The following is a 24,946-nucleotide window of genomic DNA, read 5'->3' on the forward strand; positions in this document are numbered from 1 at the left end:
GATAGTAGAATTAGAAAAATAGATTGGGAAAGAGCATGGTTATAGAATATAAATGTATTAACCCAAGTTGACATTTGGAAAAGACTTTCTACAAAGCTAGCATTTGAAGTACTAAAGGCATTGTTGTATTAATGCAACAAATCAAAGTAAATTAAGCCTCATGCCATATTCTGCAGTGCTCCTATTGTGCACTTGTGTTGCTCTATATAATGACAGTTGATAGCTAGGTTCACTAAACATCTCAATTTAATTATCAGTATCTTTGGAGCATCTAGAGAAGCACACCTAAATTAGGAAAGATTAGAAAGATCTTTTTTTTGTACTTTAAATTTCAGTATATAAGCTTCTGCACAGCAAAGGAAACAGTCAACAAAACAAAGAGGCAACCCATGGAATGGGAGAAGATATTTGCAAAAGACAGTACAGACAAAAGGTTGATATCCAGGAGCTATAAAGAACTTCTCAAACTCAACACACACAAAACAGATAATCATATCAAAAAATGGGCAGAAGATATGAACAGACACTTCTCCAATGAAGACATACAAATGGCTATCAGACACATGAAAAAATGTTCATCATCACTAGCCATTAGGGAGATTCAAATTAAAAAAACCACATTGAGATACCACCTTATACCAGTTAGAATGGCCAAAATTAGCAAGACAGGAAACAACGTGTGTTGGAGAGGATGTGGAGAAAGGGGAACCCTCTTCCACTGTTGGTGGCAATGCAAGTTGGTGCAGCCACTTTGGAGAACAGTGTGGAGATTCCTCAAGAAAGTAAAAATAGAGCTCCCCTATGACCCTGCAATTGCACTACTGGGTATTTACCCCAAAGATACAGATGTAGTGAAAAGAAGGGCCATCTGTACCCCAGTGCTTATAGCAGCAATGGCCACAGTCGCCAAACTGTGGAAAGAACCAAGATGCCCTTCAACGGACGAATGGATAAGGAAGATGTGGTCCATATACACTATGGAGTATTATGCCTCCATCGGAAAGGATGAATACCCAACTTCTGTAGCAACATGGACGGGACTGGAAGAGATTATGCTGAGTGAAATAAGTCAAGCAGAGAGAGTCAATTATCATACGGTTTCACTTATTTGTGGAGCATAACAAATAACGTGGAGGACATGGGGAGATGGAAAGGAGAAGGGAGTTGAGGGAAATTGGAAGGGGAGGTGAACCATGAGAGACTATGGACTCTGAAAAACAACCTGAGGGTTTTGAAGGGGCGGGGGGGTGGGAGGTTGGGGGATCCAGGTGGTGGGTATTAAGGAGGGCACGTATTGCATGGAGCACCGAGTGTGGTGCAAAAACAACGAATACTGTTACGCTGAAAAGAAATAAAAAAAATTACCTGGTTTTATGGGATTTAAATGTGCAAAATTAATAAAGCAGGGGATTTCTTCTTTTCATGTTATTTGAAGTATTTAATGTAGGACCATTTCAGTAGGGAGCTCATTTCTGTATGTATGTATGAAGGAGTGTCTGTAGCCTACCTCAGATTTACAGACTAAAGAAAGTGAGTGAACCCAGGGTCTTTAAGAGACTGGAGGAACCAAAAAATTTCCAAATGGCAGGGACCCCCTAAGGTCTGAGAAAGAGAAAAAGGGGAGGGTTGCGCATGAGTGACAAAAAGAAAGGTTAGGAAGACATAGACTATGACTTAAATTAGAATCATCTTTGCTGTTAATTCCAACTGAAGTTTTTTGTTGCTTATAAAGATATAACCGATTTTGTATAACTGAAAAAGAGAATGAGGAAACAGAAATTATTTTACAGGATATCCTGAAAGCTAATTTTTACTGATTGCTGATATTCCTTCAAGAGATGGGAGACTTTTTCAGATAACAAATGTGCTCCCAACCTTTGATGAGAGTCATTTGTTATGCTGGGTCACAGTCACTGAGGGGAATTGGTTAGATCCTATAGGTAAGTTGAGGTTAAAAAAAAAAAAAAAAAAAAAAAAGGTTTAGTTTTCTTTTTCCCCCGCCAGAGGATTACCAAACCATCTTTACTTTCTGAAATAAAGTGAATCATTGAAAGTGTCACTTGAGTTTAATCAATATTAAATAACCATATTGGGGTATTTCCGAAGACGTAGGTATAAATGATTTATAAATGGGAATAACTTGCTGGTTGCAATTGCATTTATTTTGATGGAAGCACAATGTTCTTATACAATGTTCTTTTCACATTTCTTGTTTGGCATTTATTGTAAGGAACAAAGCATTTCTGGAATGCTCATTTTAATTTCAAAGCTCAGGCTAGTCTATGGAAAACATTTGGCACATGGAGGATCTGAACAATAATAGAGGAATGTTCAGTGGGAAGCGTCATGAATTGTGGCACCTAAAATACATTCTGAGGGAACATTTAGACAATGAAACTTATTTTTCATTTTAAACAAAGATTTTAAACTAGGTGCTATAATTTGTCTTATTCTGAACCAATATCTTTTAACTCTTAATATATAAATTAGACTGACAATATTGAGAAATTTGCCTTTTGGAGTATGTGAAAATCCATAATAAGCCAGGCATATTATCATCTTTATTTAATACATAATAAAGACACGTGGCCCTATTTGACTGCTTGCAAAACATACAGAATGTGTTCTGTTAACGGACTTCATTACATTTAGCACAGGGGACCCCAAGAGTAACACGAGGGTAGTCCCAAGAGAACACCTCTGACAAGGATCCCATAACAGATTTTCTGTATCCACGTGGGGAATGGACTAGAAAATGCGCATTATGTGTCAACCAATATCTGTGTCATGTTGTGGATTTTTTTTGAAGACTTTGTTTATTTATTTGACAGAGACACAGAGAGAGGGTACATAAGCATGGGAATGGTGAGGGAGAAGTAGGCAGGGAGCGTGATGTGGGGCTCAATCCCAGGACCCTGAGATCATGATCTGAGCCGAAGGCAGATGCTTAACAACTGAGCCACCCAGGCTCCTCATGTTGTGGATTTTATACGACATTTTACATATTTAACCCTCACACAGTCATAGGATAATATGATTGTTCTCATTTTCTAAGAGAGGAAACAGACTCACTACAAGGTACTGCACTATGGGTTGTGAACATGAGAATAAAGCAAATTAGCATAAAGCAAGGGGTCTTTTGGGTGGAGGAAGAAAAGGGCAGGCAAAAATTATTTTCATCTACATATTTCCCCCATAACTTAAAAGTTCTTTCTTAGTTCCTAGTTAAAAAATTGGGTCCAGATATACAAATAAACAAATATGTTGTGCTCTATAAGCAGTAAACAAGCCAAACCTCTAGGAGCTACAGAACAGGAAGGATTATGTATAGCACATTGTCAAAGATGTGGTGCATAGTTGTTATAAGCCTTGGCTATTTGATGATATGTAGGAGTCTAGTTTTCTATAGGAGTTTCAGGTCTGCCTTTTTAAATACTGTATACAACTTTTTTTTTCTTCCTCTATAGTGGGTATCTTCCAGCTTTGCTTATAAAAATATTAACCAAATTTATTATTATTCAAGGTTTAATTAAGAAATGGATATTTTTTACAATGTAATTTTGTATGAGATTTAGTTTCTAAATACAGATGCTTAATTTCTTTCTTTTTTTTTTTAAGGTTTTCTTTATTTATTTATTTGAGAGAGAGAGTGTGAGTGGGGGAAGGGACAGAGGGAGAAGGACAAGTGGACTTCATGATGAGCATGGAGCCCAATTCAGGGCTCAACCTTACAATCCTGAGATTATGACCTGAGCCAAAAATAAGAGTGGACACTCAACTGACTGAGCGACCCAGGTGCCCCAGATGCTTCATTTCTATCTCTAAATAATGGCTCTATTATTAATCATTTTTTAAATAAAAAAAGATTTTATGTATTTATTAGGGAGAGCACAAACAGGGGGAGTGGCAGGCAGAGGGAGAGGCAGACTCCCCACTGAGCAGAGAGCCTACTGTGGGCTAGATCCCAGGACGCTGGGATCATGACTTGAGCTGAAGGCAGACGATTAACCATCTGAGCCAACCAGGTGCCCCTAGTTTATTCCTATTTTAAACATATTTACAAAAGGAATAATACTCATTATTAACATACTCAGACAATTCAAAATATAAAGATTAAAAAAACCCTCTTTTCAACTATCCCGTTCATTAAGTCATTTTTATAATACATATTTTATTGGACACCTACTTTGTGCGTTGTTCTGGGTGCTGGAGGGAAAAAAAACACATTTTCTGCTTTCATGGAGTTTACATTTTAGTATTGGGAGCATGAAATAAACATATAAATAAAAAAATCAGGTTCTGTAAGTTTTGTGGAAATATAAAGTAGGGTGAGGGGAAAGATTGAGAGAGGGTAGGGTTGGGATAATCAAGAAAGTCCTCTTGATAGGAGACTTTGAACAAGACCTGTTTTAGAGTCCTAATGAGTTAGGGGAGAGTGTAGGAGACAGGTAGGAGAGGTTACAGAGGGCCAATATGTAGGTCATGATTTGGGTTTTGTTCCTCTGAGGTAACCAGTGTTTTATGTTTGAGTGGTTCTGTACCCCTTCCACATTAATAATCTCTATACTTAGACTAATACTTACTAATTATGATGATTTTTTGCCTCCCTCTTAATATAGATTGCTGGCTACAAAGTGATATAAATAATTATTATATGTAAATATTTATACATACATATAATACACACACACATGCACACACTGCATTGTTTCAATAGTAAAACTTGATAAGTTTCAATCTCTGTGGCTCATCTTTCCTCCTATCCTCTCTTTCTCCCTTCTTACCTCCTTCCTTCTTTCCTTTTTATCTTTAGTTGGAAATTCCATAATGGCTGATAATATTGCTCTTAGTGTATTGACTTGACTTATGAGGGTGTATCACTAGTACTGGGAATAAATCATGTTTCTATGAAATGTTTCCTTTTGTTCTATACTGTGATGTCCCAGGACTATGTTCTCACAATTTGTCTAATGAGTGGCTTGTATTTTTCCAATTTTAGGTTACTACACTTGTAAATTGTCCCCAGAATCCTTCCAACAGGAAAAAAGGACGTTCAAAACGAGCCAGAGTCCTCCTAGCTTCTGTGGAGGAAGCAACTTGGAATTTATTAGACAAGGGGGAGAAGATCGCTCAGGAAGCCACAGTTTTGAAGAAGGAGCTTACTACTGCACTTGAGGAAGTTCGCAAAGAAAGTGAGTGCTCTAATTCTGGTCAGGAGCAAACTGTATATCCTTAGGGTGTTCGTTATGGAATTAGATTTGTGAGTGTTTTGTTTTTGTTGACTTGAGTTTATTAGCTCTGCAAAGACCTCTGAGGAGCTAGCTGTGGGAGGCAGAGTGGCTCATTAGTCAGCTCTAAGGCTCAGAGTACTATTCCTGGTTCTTAGCTTCAGTTGTTCAGTCCCTGCAGGCTCTTTCTTCCCCTCACATGCCATAGTTTATCCATAATAAGCAAAGAGAAGTGTATCCTGTTTTGTCATAGATATAATGAGAAATGACTAATAAAGCTGAAGGTGTATTTTCCCATACATAAATAAATTATAAAGTTCCTTGTTAATAGTTGCAGATAATAAATTACAGACCTGACCACTCAGGAATACATTTTTTATTTTTCTATTTTCTAGTTTAGATTTCCTAAACTTAAAAATAAATGCTTTGTATAAACTATGCATAACTCATGTTGTTGCTAAGTTAATATTATAAAATGAAAGTGTACATTTTACCTTTTGATGTATTTACTTATGATACTACAACAGTTTTCTAACAAATGTAAATATCATTTGCAGTCTGTTTTTAAAAGAACTGTCCTATTTATGCATCATCTTGCTGCAAGGAACTATTTTGAGAGGATAAGAAAACTTAAATATTCCTGTTTGGCTGTGTGAAAGAGACTTGGGGTGTTGAGATATTTCTCTTCCCAACATAACTTTATGAAAATCAGGAAATGTTTGCTAATTAAATAATTAAGATGAATATAGTAGCTACAATAAACTTTACATCAACTATAAGGGAGCTATTTTTTATTTGCTATATATTGTATATGTGATTTATATTTTATAGAGACTCTTCAGAAAATATAAAGAAAACATAATGCCTAAGATAATTTCTCATGAATTCATCATTCCTCCCTCCCCCCTGCCACCTTAGACCCACTCTTTATTCTGTCCTCTCTGTTCTGGTACCATCATTCACATTAGTAACCAAGTCAGTTTAGACTCTTCTTTCTCATTTCACCCTCTCTTCCAGTTAGTCTCTAAGTTTAACAAATTCTGTCTCCTTTTGTCTTTCAGATCTTTCCCTCTTCTCCATTACTAATGTTGACTCCCGAATTTAGGATTACTGCATTAGCCTTACCTTATACCAAAGTCCAATATATCCTTTAAAGATGAAAATATACTCATTTTACTTCCGTGCTTAAAATCCTTTCTGTAACTTTTGAAGGATTAGAGGGACTGTGTTTCTGGATCAGGTTCAGATGTTTAAACTTAGCTCCCTCAGCGTTTCAGAATTGGGCTGCTGCCATTCTCTCCCTTCTCATTTCATGATTCTGTCCTCCTCAAACTTTCCTCCAAACAAGAACTTAAGGTATCTTGAATGGTCCATGTTGCACTTCTGTTACCAGCTGTTCCCTTCACCTGGATTCCCCCTCTCATTCAGCCAATTATTCATTGTAGCAAAGCTCAGCCAAGGTCTTTTCTGGGAAGTGTGTACTGACCTCATAATGCTGATTTAGATATCCCTCTTCTCTGTCCCCACAGACTCTGAGCATCTCTGTTTCATAGGCTTTACTACCTCATACACCAAACATTAATTTACTTGTTCAGTAAGTCTAGACTCTTAAGTCCTTGAAGGTGGCAAATACCAGGTCTTATTTGATGAGCAATGCCTGACACATAACAACCACCTAACAAGTGTTTGTTAAATAAAAAAAAAAGGAGCATCATTTTTTTCACTTTATATTATATAATTTTAGAATGATTTTATCTTTGCACTAGTGACATTATCTCTTGGTTTCTTTGCTGAGTCTTTTGATAAGGAATATGAATGCTATCCTAGTATTGTTTTTATCACATAATGTGATTTATTTGATAACATAGTTTTTATAAAACACCTAATAATAAGTATATATAACATTGGTCATTCATAGGGAACACTAATAGCATAAGTTGTCATGAAATGGTATATCTTTTAAAAAAGTAAAATAATAAAATTATTTTAAAGAGAAGATCTCAAAGAGAAGTACATTTGAATTCTAGGATTATGTTATATATCCTTCGCTATGTTCTATTATAATGTGTGAAATCATATGATGTGATATATATGGCATATGCTGTATACACAACAAATATATTTGGTTAAAATCACCAAGTGCTTTATACTAGGATTCTTTCTGACAAACTGCCAAATTGAACTCCTGCCACTTGAGTGTGGGAGGAAAGCAGTGAAATGGCAAATGGTTCTGGAATTTAGGGAATGGCCAATGCTTATCCTATGGATAGCAGAGATAGTAACAGTAGAGCACTGTTCCGAAAAACTTGGAAGGAATTTTAGCTTGGTGGGGAGTTGAAGTATCAGGAGATTGAATTCTGATTCAAGCAACCCTTTGATACTAGAAACATATTTTAGTTTCCTGCCTTTTTTTTTTTAAAAGGGCTTTGTCCAGTGGCACAATATAAAGGACTAATGAAGAACAAAGAATAAGTTTAAAGTATTTGGGAAAGTTAAAAAATATTGGAGGTAGAGGATATTTTTCTTTGTATATTTATTGACTTCTTTTCTTTTTAAGATATTTATTTATTTATTTGACAGAGAGATAGAGAGTGCACAAGTAAGTAGAACGGCAGATAGAGCGAGAGGGAGAAGCAGGCTCTCCACTGAGCAGGGAGCTTGATGTGGGGTTTGATCTCATGACCTGGGGATCATGACCAGAGCTGAAGGCAGCTGCTTAACCAACTTAGCCATCCAGGCGCTCCTATTGACTTATTTTCAAGAAGAATTTGAGAGTAATTTAGAAAATTTATTCTTCTACTAAAGGCTGCAATTTATGTAGCATTACAACAGGGTTCTGTTTTAATCTGTTTTACTGACTTTAGCACTTTAATTTGAGACCTGAAGTGATAAATAATGTGGACATTTGATTACCTAAAGAATTTGCCTATGGAAGATAGGACATGGATAGTATTAGGAGAGGATGGTGAAAGGAAAGGTCATATGTGGGTAGAACTGTAGAGATCCAGCAAAGTTGGCCCACATAGTGATTATTTTTCACTCATGATCTTACAGCTTACCCCTATACTTACATCTAAACAATGGCAAAGTATTAAACCCAGTATTTAGTTTTAGAGTATTCATATAACAATTAGCTAGGAATTAGCTAAGAATTGTTTACAATGTTTGCACTGCATGTTTTGCCTTTGGTATATATGCTACCTTCATATAGCCTCTATTGTACCCCTACAATGTATGGACATTGCTTCTAAGTCACACGATTGGTTATATTTAAGGTTTTATTTAATGATTTACCAAGGATAGGAAATACAGGAAAGTGCATACATTACTGTGAACATATCAATACAGTTTCACATTGTAAACACTCAGGTCAAGAAATAGAAACTTGGGCGCCTGGGTGGCTCAGTGGGTTAAGCCTCTGCCTTTGGCTCAGGTCATGATTTCAGGGTCCTGGGATCGGGCCCCACATTGGCCTCTCTGCTAAGCAGGGAGCCTGCTTTCCTCTCTCTCTCTGCCTGCCTCTCTGCCTACTTGTGATCTTTCTCTGTTAAATAAATAAATAAAATCTTAAAAAAAAAAAAAAGAAATAGAAACTTACCAGAATCCTAGGAGCACCCTTGTGTCTCCAACCAGTTATTTCTTCACCTCAATGGTAACGATTATTTTATGTTATTACATAAGTTAGTTTTTTGCCTCTTTTGAACTTTGCATAAGTAGGATCTATATAGTACGTTGTATCTCCTGATTCTGGCTTCTTTTGCTCAATGTCATGTTTGTGAGATCGCAACATGTAGTAGTTCATTCATTTCATTGATAAATTGATCATAATTTATTTATTCATGTTAGATTGATGGACAGTTGAGTTTTTACAGTTTTTGGCTGTAATGAAAAGTGCTGCTCTGTACATATTTTTGCATTACTTTTGGTGCCTAAATGTAGATTTTCCTGCTGGTTTATATTATGAAATTGCTAGGTCATAAAGTATATATTCAACTTTAATAGATTTTACCAAGCAGTTTTCACAGTAGATTTTCTAATTGACACTCATCAGTAATGTTTAAGAATTCCAGTTCCTTTACATTCTTACTAACTTGATGTTTGCAAGAGTCAGTGTTTTTGATGCAAGTGTATATAGTGGCTTTCTACTGTAGTTTTAGTTTTTATTTCTTTGATGACTTTTTGTATATTCTAGATATGAGTCTTTTGTTAGTTGTGGATATTAAAAACATCTTCTCTCTTTCATTATATTAAACATTTTTAATATTTAGAAGTAATTTTGATAAATTGGAGTTAATTATTTTATTCCTTTATGGATAGAGATTTTTCTGTTATGCTAAAAAAATTTGGCTTACTGTAGGTCAAGAAGATATTCTCATATGTAATTATCTATGGGCTTTATTGTTTTGCCATTACAATCTACCTGGAAATAAATATTTATGAATGGTCTGAGTTAGGGGTCATGATTTTTTTTTCTTAATATGGGAATTCAGTTGATACAGTATTATGTGGATGCATATGGAAGTTTAATTGTTTTAGTGTAGTTATTGAAAGAAATTAGTCTTTCTCAACTGAATTTCTTTGCACCTTTTTTTGAAAATCAGTTGACCATTACGTGTGTGTCTACTTAGTAACTCTCTTGTGTTTTATTGATTTGTATGTCTACTTATACCAATATCACATTGTCATGATTATTGTACCTCAGAGTAAGTGTTAAAATAAAAATTATCTTGATTTTGTAATTTTAGATCCCTTGCACTTCCATAGAAATTTTGGAGTCAGCTTCTTAATTAAAAAAAAAAAAAAAAGAAAAAAAAGAAAATCCTGGGTGTCTCATTTGGTTGGCCAGCTGCCTTAGGCTCATGATCTCAGGGTTCTGGGATCAAGGTCCATATCAGGCAGGCTCCCTGCTAGGTGGGGAGTCTAGTTTTCCTTCTCCCTCTGCCTGCTGCTCCCCTTGCTTGTACTCTCTCTCTCTCTGTGTCAAATAAATAAGTAAACTATTTAAAAACAAAACAAAAACCAAAAACAAGCAAACAAACAAAAATCCTGCTGGGATTTTGATTGGGATTAAGTTGGGTCTTAATCAATTTGTGCTGAACTGACATTTTAATAGTAATGAGTCTTCTGATTCAAAAGCAAGTAATTGATTTTTGTGGTATTGTAAAATGGTACTTTAAAGATTTTAATTTTATGTCTATCTTTTATTTTAAAAACATTTATTTATTATTAAAGCTTTTATTTATTTATTTGCCAGAAAGAGAGTGTGCACAAGCAGGGGGAGTGGCAGGCTCCCGGCTGAGCAAGGAGCCCAGTGTAGGACTTGATCCCAGGACCCTGAGATCATAACCTGATTCAAAGGCAGATGCTTAACCAACTGAGCCACCCAGGCATCCTGCAAAGATTTATTTATTTTATAGTGAGAGAGGGAGGGAGAGGGAGCACAAGTAAAGGGAGGGTCAGAGGGAGAGAGAGAGAATCTTAAGCAGACTCTGTGCTGAGCACAGAGCCTGATATGGGGCTCAATTTCATGACCGTGAGATCACTACCTGAGCAAAACCTAGAGTTGGGTGCTTAACCAACTGTGCCACTCAGGCACCCCTTTATATCTATCTTTAAATTTATGACACCTTTGCCCTGGCTTTTCCTGTTTTTAATTCTGTCCAGCGAACTTTTCATATTAGTCACTGTACATTTTTAGTTCTTGAATTTTCATTTGTTTTTTAAAAAGTTTCAGTTTCTATGGAAATAGAAATAATTTTCATTTCTCTAATTTCTTTCCAAATTCCAGTTCCCTGCTGAAATTTTCATCTTGCCATTATTTCTCTTGAATATCTCAATTATAGTTAATTTCTGTATACATATATGGCATTCTTATAGGGTTGTTTCTATTGTCTGTTATTTCTTTCATTTTTTTTCTTTTTCTTTTTCTTTTTCAGTACCCGATTTTGTTTCCTGATATCTTGGATAATTTTTATTGGATGCTGAACACTTTGTATGACAAATTGTAGAATTAATTTTTAAAGGTTGGTCTATTTTTGGCTAGCTGTTATTCTTGGGAATAGCACCTCAAAGTTTGAGTTGAAAGCATGAGATATTTTGGATTTCCTCCTAAGCAGACTCAGACCTCCAATTTTATCTTTCTTATTTCCTGAAGGAGGGAAGATTTATTTCCCCAGTTTCTCTTTCTCTCAGCTGTCATGTTCTTTTTACTTCTCTCTTACTCAATGTTTCTACCATTTGCTTTCTCATAATGTACGTACAGTCAACTCAAGGTAGTTTTAGGATCTAAATATCAAATGCAATTATTAAAAACTCAATAAAATAGGATGAAATTTTTAAAAAGATTTTATTCATTTATTTGACAGATAGAAATTATATGTAGGCAGAGAGGCAGGCAGAGAGAGAGAGAGGAAGAAGCAGGCTCCCTGCTGAGCAGAGCACCCGATGCGGGGCTCGATCCCAGGACGCTGGGATCATGACCCGAGCCAAAGGCAGAGGCTTTAACCCACTGAGCCACCCAGCCGCCCCTAGGATGAATATTTTTAAGGCTTTGGATGTATAACAGGTTTATTAAATATGAAACAAAAAACTATAAAGAAAAGACTAATGTTTTTTATTTTATCAAAATTAAGAACTTTCTTACATCAAAAAATTCTTTAAAGAAAATGAAAAGACACAGTTGGAGAGAATAGTGACATAAACACAATAAGAGATAATCATAAGAACATAAATCAATAAGAAAAGCAAAAGAAAAATGGGCATAAAAAGAATTTTACAGAGGAATAAACACCAATGAAAATGTAAAGAGATATTCGGCTTCACTGGTGGTCAGAGATATGCAAATGAGGTACCATGTTATGCAATTCAGTTGGCTGAAATTAAAAAACCTGACATGTTAGAAAGACTTTGAAGTAACAGGATTTTTTATACTTTGCTTGGTGGAGTGTAAATTGGTACAACTACTTTGAAAAATACTTTGGATGTGTCACTTTTGTTAAATGCCAAAGTTCCATATATATGTGGGTATGTATGTTTCTGGACTCAAATCAATTATTTTTCTGGTGGTGTTGGTGCATAGAAATGCAACTGACTTTTTTGGATTGGTACTTGTTCAGGTATTATCTCTGAAATGAAACATTTGGATGGTTATTTTTAAAAAGAGGGAAACATTTGACACATGCAAACACCCATGGCCTGTTTCTTTGGGATTCCTTATGATGGTAAGATTATGGTACTTTATTTGCCTTATGTGAGAAACTAATTTTACAAAAATGATATGATACAGTGTATGGCATTTGCTGTTCATACATGAAATTGCAAAGAACAGGGAACTGTAACAGATGTGTGTGTGTATATCTATGTATCTATATATCTGTATATCTATATATCTGATCTGTATGTGTGTATACTTTCTATTCACAAACATTATTTAGTTTGTTGTTTGGAAAAGAAGATAAGTATTGATTGGGTTTAGCAAAAGTCTTAAAGATTTGTCAGTTAAATTTAAAGTTGTAGAGGAAACTTGGTTGAAATTTCCTTTACATGTAACCTAGTAGTACTGTGAGATCTCTATAGCGGGAAGTCTTCTCAGTTATCCTGGTTTTAGCTTTTGCCTTCAGCTATTAAAAAAAAAATAAGATGGAATTACAGATTTGATTAGAAATGAAAAAAAAAAAAGACATCCTTTTGTGTTTTCTTCAATGCTTTGAATAAAAAAAAAAGGAAAAGGACAAAAATTATGTGGAATATTAAATAAACCTGGTTCAGAGTTTCTTCCAATTTCAAATAAAATAAGGGCTTACTATGACAGAGAAGGGTTGTAGAAAAGAAGGGTATAGTCAGTTTTTCACTAAGTTATCATTAAGAGAGAAAGAAGATTATAAAAGAAATCATATTTAGACTTGTATGCCCCTTCTCTTGTAAATATTTGTTAATATTTATAGCATTTGCCTAATATTTATCTATTTTGGTTAAATATTTGGCATCTGAATTTGGTTTTAATTTGGCCCTGGAAATATGGAAATAAATAAGATGTATCTGAGGTACTAATAGTCTACTGGGGTAAATAGATGTGGAAACAGTTGTAATAGTGTCTGATAAATGTCTTGTAATGGTATGTCTCAAAGGCTGTCGAAGCACATATGAAGCAGAAATAAAATAGTGACTCTAAACTTCCATTTTCCTTTGTTTTACCATTAAATTAGGAAAGAGGACTCTCTCCCATATGAGTATAAGTGAGTACATATATAATTGATAGGAAGATGTGGTCTATGTCTAGCCTTCTTTTCTGAGACTTGCATTTCTTTCTCTTTTATTAAAAAAAAAAATCAAGTATTTATTGAAACCTTTGTCTAGGCCAGGGTCTGTTCTATGTGCTAGGCTCACAGAAGTGAACTAGGCAGGCAAAGCTTGCCCTCATAGAGCTGTCTGGTATTTTAGTAGGAAGACAGGTAGTAAACAAGTAAACAGACTTACTTTTAATTCTTCAAAGGGTATCAGATTCTTTTTCCTTTGAACATTTAAACATAATGTTAACAGTTTTCTCATGCAAACACTAACTGCTTTACCTTAATAATTATACATTTTTAGATTCCTAGTGACATATTGTTGACCTTGAACAACACAGGAATTAGGGAAGCTGACCCCCATGCAGTCAAAAATCCAAGTATAACTTTTGACTCCCCCAGAACTTAACTACTTAATAGCCTACTATAGAAAGCTTACTGATAACATAAACAGTTGGTTAACACATATTTTGTATGTTATACATATTATATATTGTATTCTTATAATAAAGTAAACTAGAGAAATGAAAATGTTATTAAGGAAGTCATAAGGAAGAGAAAATACATTTATAGTACTGTACTATATAAAAAATCCACATATAAGTGGACCTACAGGGATCAAACCCATGTTGTTCAAGGGTCAGTTATAAAATAAATATAAAAATATGCCTTCCTTAATGTATAAAGGGATAATTAATTTGAGATTTCAAGAGTGTTCAGAGAAAGATTAAGGTTCACCATTTTTGTATACTGCCCAAACAGGCCAGGATGCCTACACAGGTGTAGCATAGCACTAATCAAACCTCTATATACTTTAGGATGAATTATCTGATGCACAGTATAACACCAACAGTCTTGGCAGTTATTACTACCAGAGCCAGCAATTGGAAACATGTACTGTTGGCTTCATGTTGATGTGTGTCAAGTGAGAGAGGGCTTGTGAATTTGTTGGAATCCTGCCTCTGCTAAAATACTTCCCCATCTATTTTTAATTGTGGGCCTCCACCAAGGCTACTATGAGCCAGTTGGAGGGCTAGGAAGATTAATGAGGAGAGTTTTGAATCCATTAGGGCCCTCTAACTATAGCTCTCCTTCCCAAATATGGGGCTATGGCATTTTATACTAAAAGAAATGCTATGCTATTTAGGCTCTAATGCAGGAGCATCCCAACTGTATGTTTTTAAAGCTTAGGCCAGTAGCAGCTGACAACTTGCCCAAGTTTGCATGGCTCGTGAGTATTTCTAGCAGCGTAGGTAATATGCTTAGTGGCTAGGGGACTTTCTCCTTCCTGGTGAGAAGTAAACATTTGTATTGAAAAATGCACACATTTATCATGTGCATAATACATGTATTCAGGGTATTTAAGAAATTTATCCCTCTTTATACATTTCCATAGTTCTTCATCTTCATGATTTGTAAGACCCTAGGTTTATAGACTTTTCCAATGGGAATTAGAAATCAAGATTTACCATCATCTGTATTAGTCAGAGAAAACGATTACTTCTAGAAATGATTATTCCTGGAAAATGGTATCTTGGAAGTATAATAAATCTTCCTATCAGTATACTTGGGCACTTACTTAAACAACAAATGCTATTATAGAATTTCCAATATTGAACCTTTAAAATGTTACCTATTCCTCCTTGATTATTCAATGCATTTTTATTTTTGTTTAAGGGAAAAAATTGTATCCTAGAGAAAATAGAGATTTAAAAAATTTACTGGTGTCATTTTGGGTCACCTATGTTGAAAGATCTTATCTTTTAAAGCTCAGCTGTATCAAACATTTATTTATAAGAGAAAATAGCAGTTCATTTTTAGTTAACTGTCCCTAAGTAACAGGTCAGCTCCATCTACTCTGCTCAACAACATTGCAGTTAGGACTTAGATAAAACGTTTGGTATTTACCACCAATTACTCACAGCCTATATATGGTTTCAAAGGCAACAGCTGCTGCCTCATTATTTCCATCTATTGCTATGTTGATGTTGTGTATATTTAACTGTTATTATATCTCAAGAGTGTTCGTAGATAAGCATAAAGTCACAAATACAATAATCTTTTTACCAAATACGTTGTGCTTGAGGAGATGCAGTTCATTCTTCATTTGAAAGGGGATGATGAACTCTTGTTCTAACACATTTTAACATGCATGCATGGTGTCTTGTAGCTGGCAGAATGTTTATGGAAACACTTCCATTGAAGACTGATGAGCTAATTAGCTACATTGCTTGTAATCTACTAATTGCTGGAACACACTCAACATGGCATCCCTCAGTGTTCACTTGAAAAATATGCGGCAGGCTTTTCTTTTAGTGCATTTGATATTCTCAGCAAACTTCTCAGTGTTGCCCATCTTGAAGTGTTGTGTGGGCAGTTGGGAAGTACAGTACTTGATGTGTGTGTGTGCAGCCATCTCACTTCCAGTCACTTGGTATGTTGGACCTGGGACATACAGACGGGCTGATTTGAGAAAATAACTGCAATGTCAGTCTTGAAAGTAAGAGGTATTCGTTAAGCCACATACCATTTACTCTGATGTATAACTTGGAGATAGGTGTAAAGATTTAATGCATATGAACAGATTGATTTGTAAGTGAGGAGTCCTAGAAACTAAAATATGGACTGAAATCTCGGCTGGTAAAGAGTCTGAATGCAAAAGTGTGATGCATATAGTATGGCTTTTGTTTTCCTTCATGGCTGGAGAGATGGCACCACTCTTGTGTGCAAAGGTAACAAAGGAAGTGTAATGCTGACAAGTGATCTAAAGTTTATCCTCACAGGTGATAGTTCTGAATATTATTATTTTGTGACATATTTTAGTGTTAAAAGAGTGCATTACGCTGTTGGCAGTTTCTCAGGGTCAGGAACAAGAATTTTTAGATTTTCTGTTCTTGACTCTTCTCATCTCTTTCTTCAGTTTCAAAGGAAGTGGTGCTCCTTTTTACTCTTTAAAACTTTCCAGTTTTACTTGGGTCCTCATTTATGTCTTCTCTTCTTTTGAGAGACTTTTCTTCTATAGTTGTCTTTTCTTTGCCTAGTCTGTTCATTCATATTACTTTTACTGGTTCTTTCTTTCTTTTCTTTCTTCTTTTTCCTAAGATTTTATTTATTTGTTTGACAGAGATCACAAGTCGGCAGAGAGGCAGGCAGAGAGAGAGAGAGGAAGGGAAGCAGGCTCCCTGCTGAATAGAGAGCCCAATGCAGGGCTTGATCCCAGGACCCTGGGATCATGACCTGAGCCAAAGGCAGAGGCTTAACCCATTGAGCCACCCAGGCGCCCCTTACTGGTTTTTTCATCACACATATTACCTTGCTGCTGCTTGATGATTGGCAAATATTCAATAAAAAAGCCATTTCCCAATAGACCTAGAGGATGTGATGCTAATTGAAATAAGTCTGACTGAGAAAGACAAATACCATATGATTTCATTTATATGTGGAATCTAAAAAACAAAATAACTGAATGAACAAAAAAACACAGAGGACAATCAGACCTATAAAAACAGAGAACAAACTGATGGTTGCCAGGGGGTTGGGGGTGGGGAATGAGCAAAATGGGTGAGGGGGAGTAGGAGATCCAGGCTTCTGGAGTAAGTCATGGGAATAAAAGAATGAGTAAGTCATGGGAATAAAAGTCAGTAGTATTTTAATAGCATTGTATGGTGACAGATGTGGCGAGCTACATTGTGGTTTATTCTTATGAGCATAGCATAATGTGTGTAGAATCACTATGTGATCACACCCGAGACTAATGTAACACAGGGTGTCAGCTATACTAAAAAAATTCCATTTCCTTTAGTATGCCCTTTTTTTAAACTTCTTATCCTGTTTCACGTTTTCTGTTCTTCTGCTTTGGTCTCTTTGTTGTTTTCTTCTTCTTTTTCAGAATGTTACACACTAAATTCTCTTATTACTTCTCCACACCCTCCTTTTCTTTCCTCATTCACTTTCTTTCCCTCTTGTCTCCTAACCATGATTTTTCTTAAGTCTCAGTCTTGGTCCTCTGTCCCCTATTCTCTTCTTTCCTTGGGCACCTTTTTCATTCTCAGGATTTTAATTATAACTGCTTTGTTGACAGCTTTCAGTTCTCATATAAAGCTCTACTTCCAAAAGCACTCTGAGTGCTTTTCAATCTCTTTTTTTTTTTTACATTAAAAATGTAAAACTCATGCTCAACTCACTCCCCAAAATAATGGTCATCCTTGGGAATATTTAACGTTCTACACACGAGTTGACACTCCACTTCCTTCTTCCCAAGTGAGAAGTGATATACACTGTAGTCAACACCCTTGCTCTAACCAATTAGTAGGTAGTTCCACTTGGCTGTTTAGGTATTACCTTACACTTATGTATAAACTGAACTCAACATATTCTTTCACAAGCCCTTCACAAACTTTTATATCTCTACTATCATCTGACTTAAAATCTTGGCATATTTGAGACAGTTGATTATTTTCTCCTTTCTAAAATATTCTGTTTCTTTGAATAATAGAAAACCACACAGTCCTAATTTTCCCTCCTTATCTCTTTGGCTGGTTCTTTTTTTTTTTTTTTTTTAAGGATTTATTTACTTATTTGAGGCGGGGGGGCAAAAGTGTGTGTGGGGGTGAGTGGCCAGGGGAGAGGGAGAGAGTCTTTTAAGCAGATACTGTGCTGAGCATGGGGCCCAATATGAGGTTTGACTTCACAATCCTAAGATCACCACCTGAGCTGAAACCAAGGGTTGGATACTTAACCAACTAGGCCACCATGGCACCCCTGGATGTCTTCTTTGGAGAAGTGTTTATTCATGTCTGCCCATTTCTTAACTGGATTGTTTTTGGGTGTTGAGTTTGATAAGTTCTTTATAGATTTTTGGATACTAACCCTTTATCAGATGCATTGCAAATATCTTCTCCCATTCTGTAGACTGCCTTTTAGTTTTTTTTTTTTTTTTTTTTTGATTGCTTCCTTCACTGTGTAGAAACTTTTTATCTTGAGGAAGTCCAAATAGTTCATTTTTGCTTTTGTTTTCCTTGCTTGTGGTGACATGTATAGTAAGAAGTTGCTATGGCCAAGGTCAAAGAGGTTTCTCCCTGTGTTTTCCTCTAGGATTTTGATGATTTCCTGTCTCACATTTAGGTTTTTAATCCATTTTAGTTTATTTTTGTGTATGTCTTAAGAAAATCGTCCTGTTTCATTCTGCATGTTGTTACCCAGTTTTTCCAACACCATTTGTTGAAGAGACTGGATTTTTTTCCATTGGATAGTCTTTCCTGATTTGTCAAAGATTAGTTGACCATATAGTTGTGGGTCCATTTCTGGGTGTTCTGTTCTGTTTCATTGACCTTTGTGTCTCTTTTCTGTGCCTGTACTATACTGTCTTAATGACTATAGCTTTGTCATACATCATGAAATATGAAGACATGATGCCTGCAATTTTGTTTTTCTTTTTTTAGAATTGCTTTGGCTATTTGAAGTTTTTTCTAGTTCCATACAAATTCTGGGATTGCTTATTCTAGCTCTGTGAAAAATGCTGGTGGTATTTTGATAAGAATTGAATTAAATGTATGGCTTCCTTTGGGTAGTATATACATTTTAAAAATGTTTGTTCTTCCAATTCATGATCATGGAATGCTTTTCCATTTCTTTTTGTCCTTTTCAATTTCTTTCATAAGTGATCTGTGGTTTTTGGAGTACAGTCTCTTACCTGTTAGGTTTATTCCTAGGTATTTTATTGTTTTTGGTGCAGTTATAAATGGGATGGAGTCCTTGATTTCTTCTCTGCTGCTTCATTATTGGTGTATAGAAATGCAACAGATTTATGCTCATTAATTTTATATCCTGTGACTTTGCTGAATTTATGTATCAATTCTAGCAATTTTTTGGTGGAGTCTTTCAGGTTTTCTACAGAGAGTATCATGTTGTCTGCAAACCGGGAACCTTTGACTTCTTCCTTGACAATTTGGATGCCTTTTATTTCTTTTTGTTGTCTGATTGCTGAGGCTAAGACTTTCACTACTTCCACTACTATGTTAAATAGTTCTGTGCTACTGGTATTTTTTTTGTTTGTTTGTTTCTATATCATTTCTATATCATTTATTTCTGCTCTAATTTTTATTATTTTCCTTCTTCTGGTGGCTTTAGGCTTTATTTGCTGTTCCTTTTCTAGCTCCTTTAGACGTAAGGCTATGTTGTGTATTTGAGAATTTTCTTGCTTGTTGAGGTGGACATGTATTGCATACCCACTGCCCTTGCTGCATCTCAAAGAATTTGGACTGTTGCATTTTCATTTTCATTTGCTTCCATGTATTTTTAAAATTCTTCTTTAATTTCTTGGTTTAGCCCATTCATTCTTTAGTAGGATGTTCACTAACCTCCATATATTTGAGGTCTTTACAAATTTTTTCTTATGATTCACTTCAAGTATCATAGTGTTGTGCTCTGAAAATATGTATGGTATGATTTCAGTCTCTTTGTACCCATTGAGACCCGGTTTATAACACAGTATATGATCTGTTCTAGAGAATGTTCCATGTGTACTCAAAAAGAATGTGTATTCTGCTTCTTAAGGATGAAATGATCTGAATATATCTATTAAGTCCATCTGGTCCAATGTGTCATTCAAAGCCAATGTTTCCTTGTAGATTTTCTGCTTAGATGATCTGTCCTTTGCTGTAAGTGGGCTGTTAAAATCCCCTACTATTATTATATTGTTATCAATGAGTTTCTTTATGTTTGTTATTGATTGATTTATATATCTGGCTGCTCCCAAGTTGGGGGCACAGATTAAATTGTTTGATCTTCTTGATAGATAGATCCCTTTATTATGATATAATGCCTTTCTTCATCTCTTGTTACTATCTACAGATGAATGGATAGAGAAGATATGGTCCATACATACTATCTTTGTTTTAAAATCAGTTTGTCTGATTTAAGTATGGATACTCTGGCTTTCTTTTGACATCCATTAGCATAACAGATGGTTCTTCCTCTCCTCACTTTCCAACTGTGATGTCTTTAGTTCTAAAATGAGGCTCTTGTAGGCAGCATATGGATGGGTCTTTTTTTTTTTTTTAATCCATTGTGATACCCTGTGTCATTTGATTGGAGCATTTAGTCAGTTTACATTCAGAGTGATTATTGAAAGATACAACTATTGCAGGCACCATGCAGTTTTAAATATTTGAGAGATTCTTTCATAAAGTTGCCCACAAGTCTGCCATATGCTATGTTGGATTTGATTGAAGACCACCATACAGTTAAGAATTCTTAATGGATGGAAATCACCAAATTCCATAATTTTCCATACCTTGGAATATCTCAGAAATCTTAAAACATTTCAGAAACATTTGCTAAAAACTGAAAAGGAGAATAAAGCATTGACATGTGAAATGAAGAGAGAGTGTTAGGTTATAACTAAAGAAAATCGGCTGTTAAATAAGAAGTTCTAATGGTAGATATTTCATTACTGCTTTTTGCTGGATACTTACTATATTAGCCAGACTAAATACATACTGTACTCTCTATCAAATACTTAAAACTTTATTAAAAAAATAATATGTGGTTTCTGACTTTAAAGAACTTAAAGTAATGGGACTTAGTTTTAGGAAATTAAATGAGAATAATTATAAGAGATGAACAAGTTCAAGATCTTATAGTACCTTTAAATGTGAAAGTGTTAAGAGCACATAATGTGGTGGAATGGTCAGAATGAAGAGACTTAATAATTGTTCCAGCAGAAGCTGAACTTTGACTCAGATCTATAAAAATTTTAGAGAAAGATATGTGTGTCATAGAAAATCAAATAATGTAGAAGAGTTTATGGTGAAAAACAATTTCCTGTTGTGCTCCTTGCTACCTTCAGTTTCACACCCCACAGAAAATCTTTATTTCCAGCCCCACACTCTGGAGGAAGTCTTTCTGATTTTAGATATGATGGTTACTCCAGAAAATTAAGTTATATACTTAAAATTCTTTTCCTTTACTTATCAACTTAAGATATTATCCATTTATTTCCTTTTATGAAATATGAAAATTTTGTTCATCTATACTCCCTGTTTGTCCCTGCCTTTTCTTCCTATCAATGTTTTACAGTTTGACATCATTTTTAGTTTTACTGTTATTTCCCATTTCATATTCCATCATCTTTAGTCACTATCCTGACTCCTCTTAGTGTTTGGTAAGAATAACAACACTCATTCTGTTCTCTGTCTTTAATTCTACATTTTATCTTTCACCTTCTACCTCTGTCGCTTCTAATCTTACTCTTACACAGTCAAGGTTGTTAACATTTTAATTTTGATATTCAACTATAATGAAGCAATCTGTATTTGTTATTAGTAGATAAAGTTGAAAACCATTGCACAACATTAACATTTTTATGACTCTATATGTTTTATTTACTACATTGGTAGAGTAGTATGCTAAAATTATATCTCTTTTTCCAAGGGTCCAATGTCACAACCCGTTAGTCCATCAAAAGGAAATGATTCCATAATCAAGGTCAAATGGATTTTCTTTTCCATTGCTTAAAATGATGCTACCATTTGGTCTTATTTTGTTTTTGTCACAGAGACATCTCTTCTCAAACTCTCTGTCTTCCTTTCAGTGATGTAACAGGTTTATCATATCCAGACATCTCTGGGTTAGGCATGCCATATCCTTTATCCCACATATTTATTTCTCTGACATTTCCCCTCTTGCCATAAAACAGCTGTGCAGCCTTCTCTTTCTCTGTGTGTGAGAATAAGGAGGGCTTTACTCTGAAGTCCAAAAACATACCAGATGCTTCAGTTTTCCCCAGATGATTTCCTTATTTTTTTGGATAAAAAGCCCTCTTTTTATGACTTGGGGGTGACTGTTGAGCTGCCTTCTGCTTTGCAAACAGTAATAGAGAAAAGGGAAAGGGGCACAGGATTTCATGTACCTGAGTTTAATTAATCATCCTCATTTTAGACGGCTATTAGTTTCTGCCCTGCATTATACCTCCAAGCCAGAGCCTCTTTGGATTCCAGTAGGCAGAATGACTCTGACATCCTCTGCATACTTCTCATGGTATATTCTAGATTGTAGCTTTTTCTCCTTGTTTTCATCAGTTGACAACCTCTCATCAGCTTTCTGTCTTACAGAAGGCCCTCAAATGCTGTTGACTTTATTTAGCAAGTTTGTTATGTTTTTTAAAATTTTTATTTATTAATTCTGTTTATTAACATATAATGTATTATTTGCCCTAGAGGTACAGGTCTGTGAATTGTTAGGCTTACACACTTCATAGCACTCACCATATCACATACCCTCCCCATTGTCCATAACCCAACCACCTTCTCCATACCCCCCTCTCCGCAGTAACCCTTACTTTGTTTTGTGAGATCAAGAGTCTCTTGTGGTTTATCTCCCTCCTGATCCCATCTTGTTTCATTTTTTTCCTTCCCTACCCCCCAAACCCCCACTTTGCCTCTCAAATTCCTCCTATCAGGGAGATCATATGAGATAATTGTCTTCCTCTGATTGACTTATTTTGCTCAGCATAATAGTTCCATCCACATCGTTGCAAATGGCAAGATTTCATTTTTTGATGGCTGCGTAGTATTCCTGTGTGTGTGTGTGTGTGTGTGTGTGTATCACATTTTCTTTATCCATCATCTGTTGATGGACATCTCAGTTCTTTCCATAGTTTGGCTATTGTGAATATTGCTTCTATAAACATTCAGGTGCACAGGCCCCTTAGGATCACTACATTTGTATCTTTAGGGTAAATACCCAGTAGTGAGATTGCTGGGTCATAGGGTAGCTCTGTTTTCAACTTTTTGAGGAACCTCCATGCTGTTTTCCAGAGTGGCTGCACTAGTCTGCATTCCCATGAACAGTGTAGGAGGGTTCCCCTTTCTCCACATCCTTTTCTGTTTCTTTTCTATTTCTGTCTCAGTGAGGTCTGGAGAGAGACCTGGTTAAATGAGTGCCCAGTGTGCCATCATGAAAGAACTGATGGATGCTATGGGTGTCCCAGTTGAAGGAATGGTCTGAGTAAAGGTTAAGTAACAGTGTTAATAGGAATATGTAAATATTCTAGTAAATATTCTATCTGGAACACATAATGAATTAACTGAAAATAAATAATTTAGGCCTTGCTGATTCAGAGTTGAACCTGCTTGAAGTAGAAGTATTGAGCTTGGTATCTTAGGGATCAGGAGACAACTGTTAATTTTTTAAGCAGTTGAGTGTTGTTATGAATATAGTTTACAGTCTAAGTTTAAATATTAAAAAGTGTGTAACTACTGAAGACCATTTCCTGGGCATGTTTCTATAGAAAATAAACAGTTTCTTTACATTTGTGGTTTAATTTCAAGCCTTGAGCCTGAGAGTCATTTGACATAAGTAAGTGAATAAATAATTTAATGTATCTGGGAATTTACTTAACTATTTTAAATAGTCACATATAACAATAATGAGAGGAGACAATATTGTGTAGTGGTTAAGATCTTTCCTTACCTCCTCTACTATAAGTGTTGTATTGAATCTAAACTTTTTAGTTCCTGAATGACAGGTGATAAACTCTCAATAGATAGTAATTTTTATAATACTGCTGCATTATATTTTCATGCTTTTCAAAACACTTTGACATATGGCATGATCTTCATAACCATCTTTGTGAGGAAATAGGGATAGATACTAATATTCAATTTTATGAATGATAAAATTGAAGTGGGGAGGGAAATATGTATAATATCACCCAGTTCTTTTAGTGTTTTGAGCAATGTAATAGTATTATTAGATACTGGGGATTGCTTCACTTGACCTATTCAAGCTTCCTAATGTGCTCTTCGGTACTGAAGAAGTTGGGCAAAATAAAAACTACATTTCCCAGCGTCTCTTGCAGCTGGGAATGTGGTCCAGGCTTTGCCAAAAAGTTGCATAGCAGTGAAACTTGGAAGGACATAGTAACCGGCATGAGAATGGCCACACATGGAGAAATGGGCTCTCTTTGCAGTCTAGTGGTAGATGCATTTTGTTCTTTTGTGGCACTACTGGCAGAGGTTTTGAAGTCTGGATTCTCATGTCATAGACATTGAGTGATGGATAGTGGCAGCAGGGTTTCCACTAAGTTAGAACTGTGATGGTGGTATTAAAAGGTTTTCTTGGCTGATTTTGTTCCTGTCTGAGTAGCACTCTGGAAATTCTGTAAATCCGCCTAATAACTCAGAACAAATTCCTTTCTCTTTAAATTAGCTAGAGTGGATTCTGTTATCTGACAGGAATCATAGTTACAAATATGTATGCCAATACCAGGTTTGACTCTTAGGAGCATACTCACATTAACCAGATTATGAAGCTTATGATGTAAAATCAGAACTGATTTTTAACTTATAATAATGTTATTATGTAGAACAGTAAAAAAAATAAAGAAAAATAAAGTTATTATGTAGAACAAAATACACCCATACAACCAGT

At 35.4% G+C, this 24,946-nt stretch overlaps 1 protein-coding gene across 1 annotated transcript in view; it reads left to right on the plus strand.

Moving 5' to 3' along the window:
* CTNNA3 (catenin alpha 3) overlaps window positions 1–24,946 on the plus strand; it is a 1,754,201-nt gene that overhangs the window by 80,559 nt on the left and 1,648,696 nt on the right. The window contains exon 3 of the mRNA XM_080823473.1: window positions 5,000–5,192. Within this exon, the coding sequence (XP_080679599.1) occupies window positions 5,000–5,192 (193 nt within the window). The remainder of the gene's footprint in view (window positions 1–4,999; window positions 5,193–24,946) is intronic.

Source organism: Martes martes, assembly GCF_963455335.1.
Source record: "Martes martes genome assembly, chromosome: 14".
NCBI lineage: Eukaryota > Metazoa > Chordata > Mammalia > Carnivora > Mustelidae > Martes > Martes martes.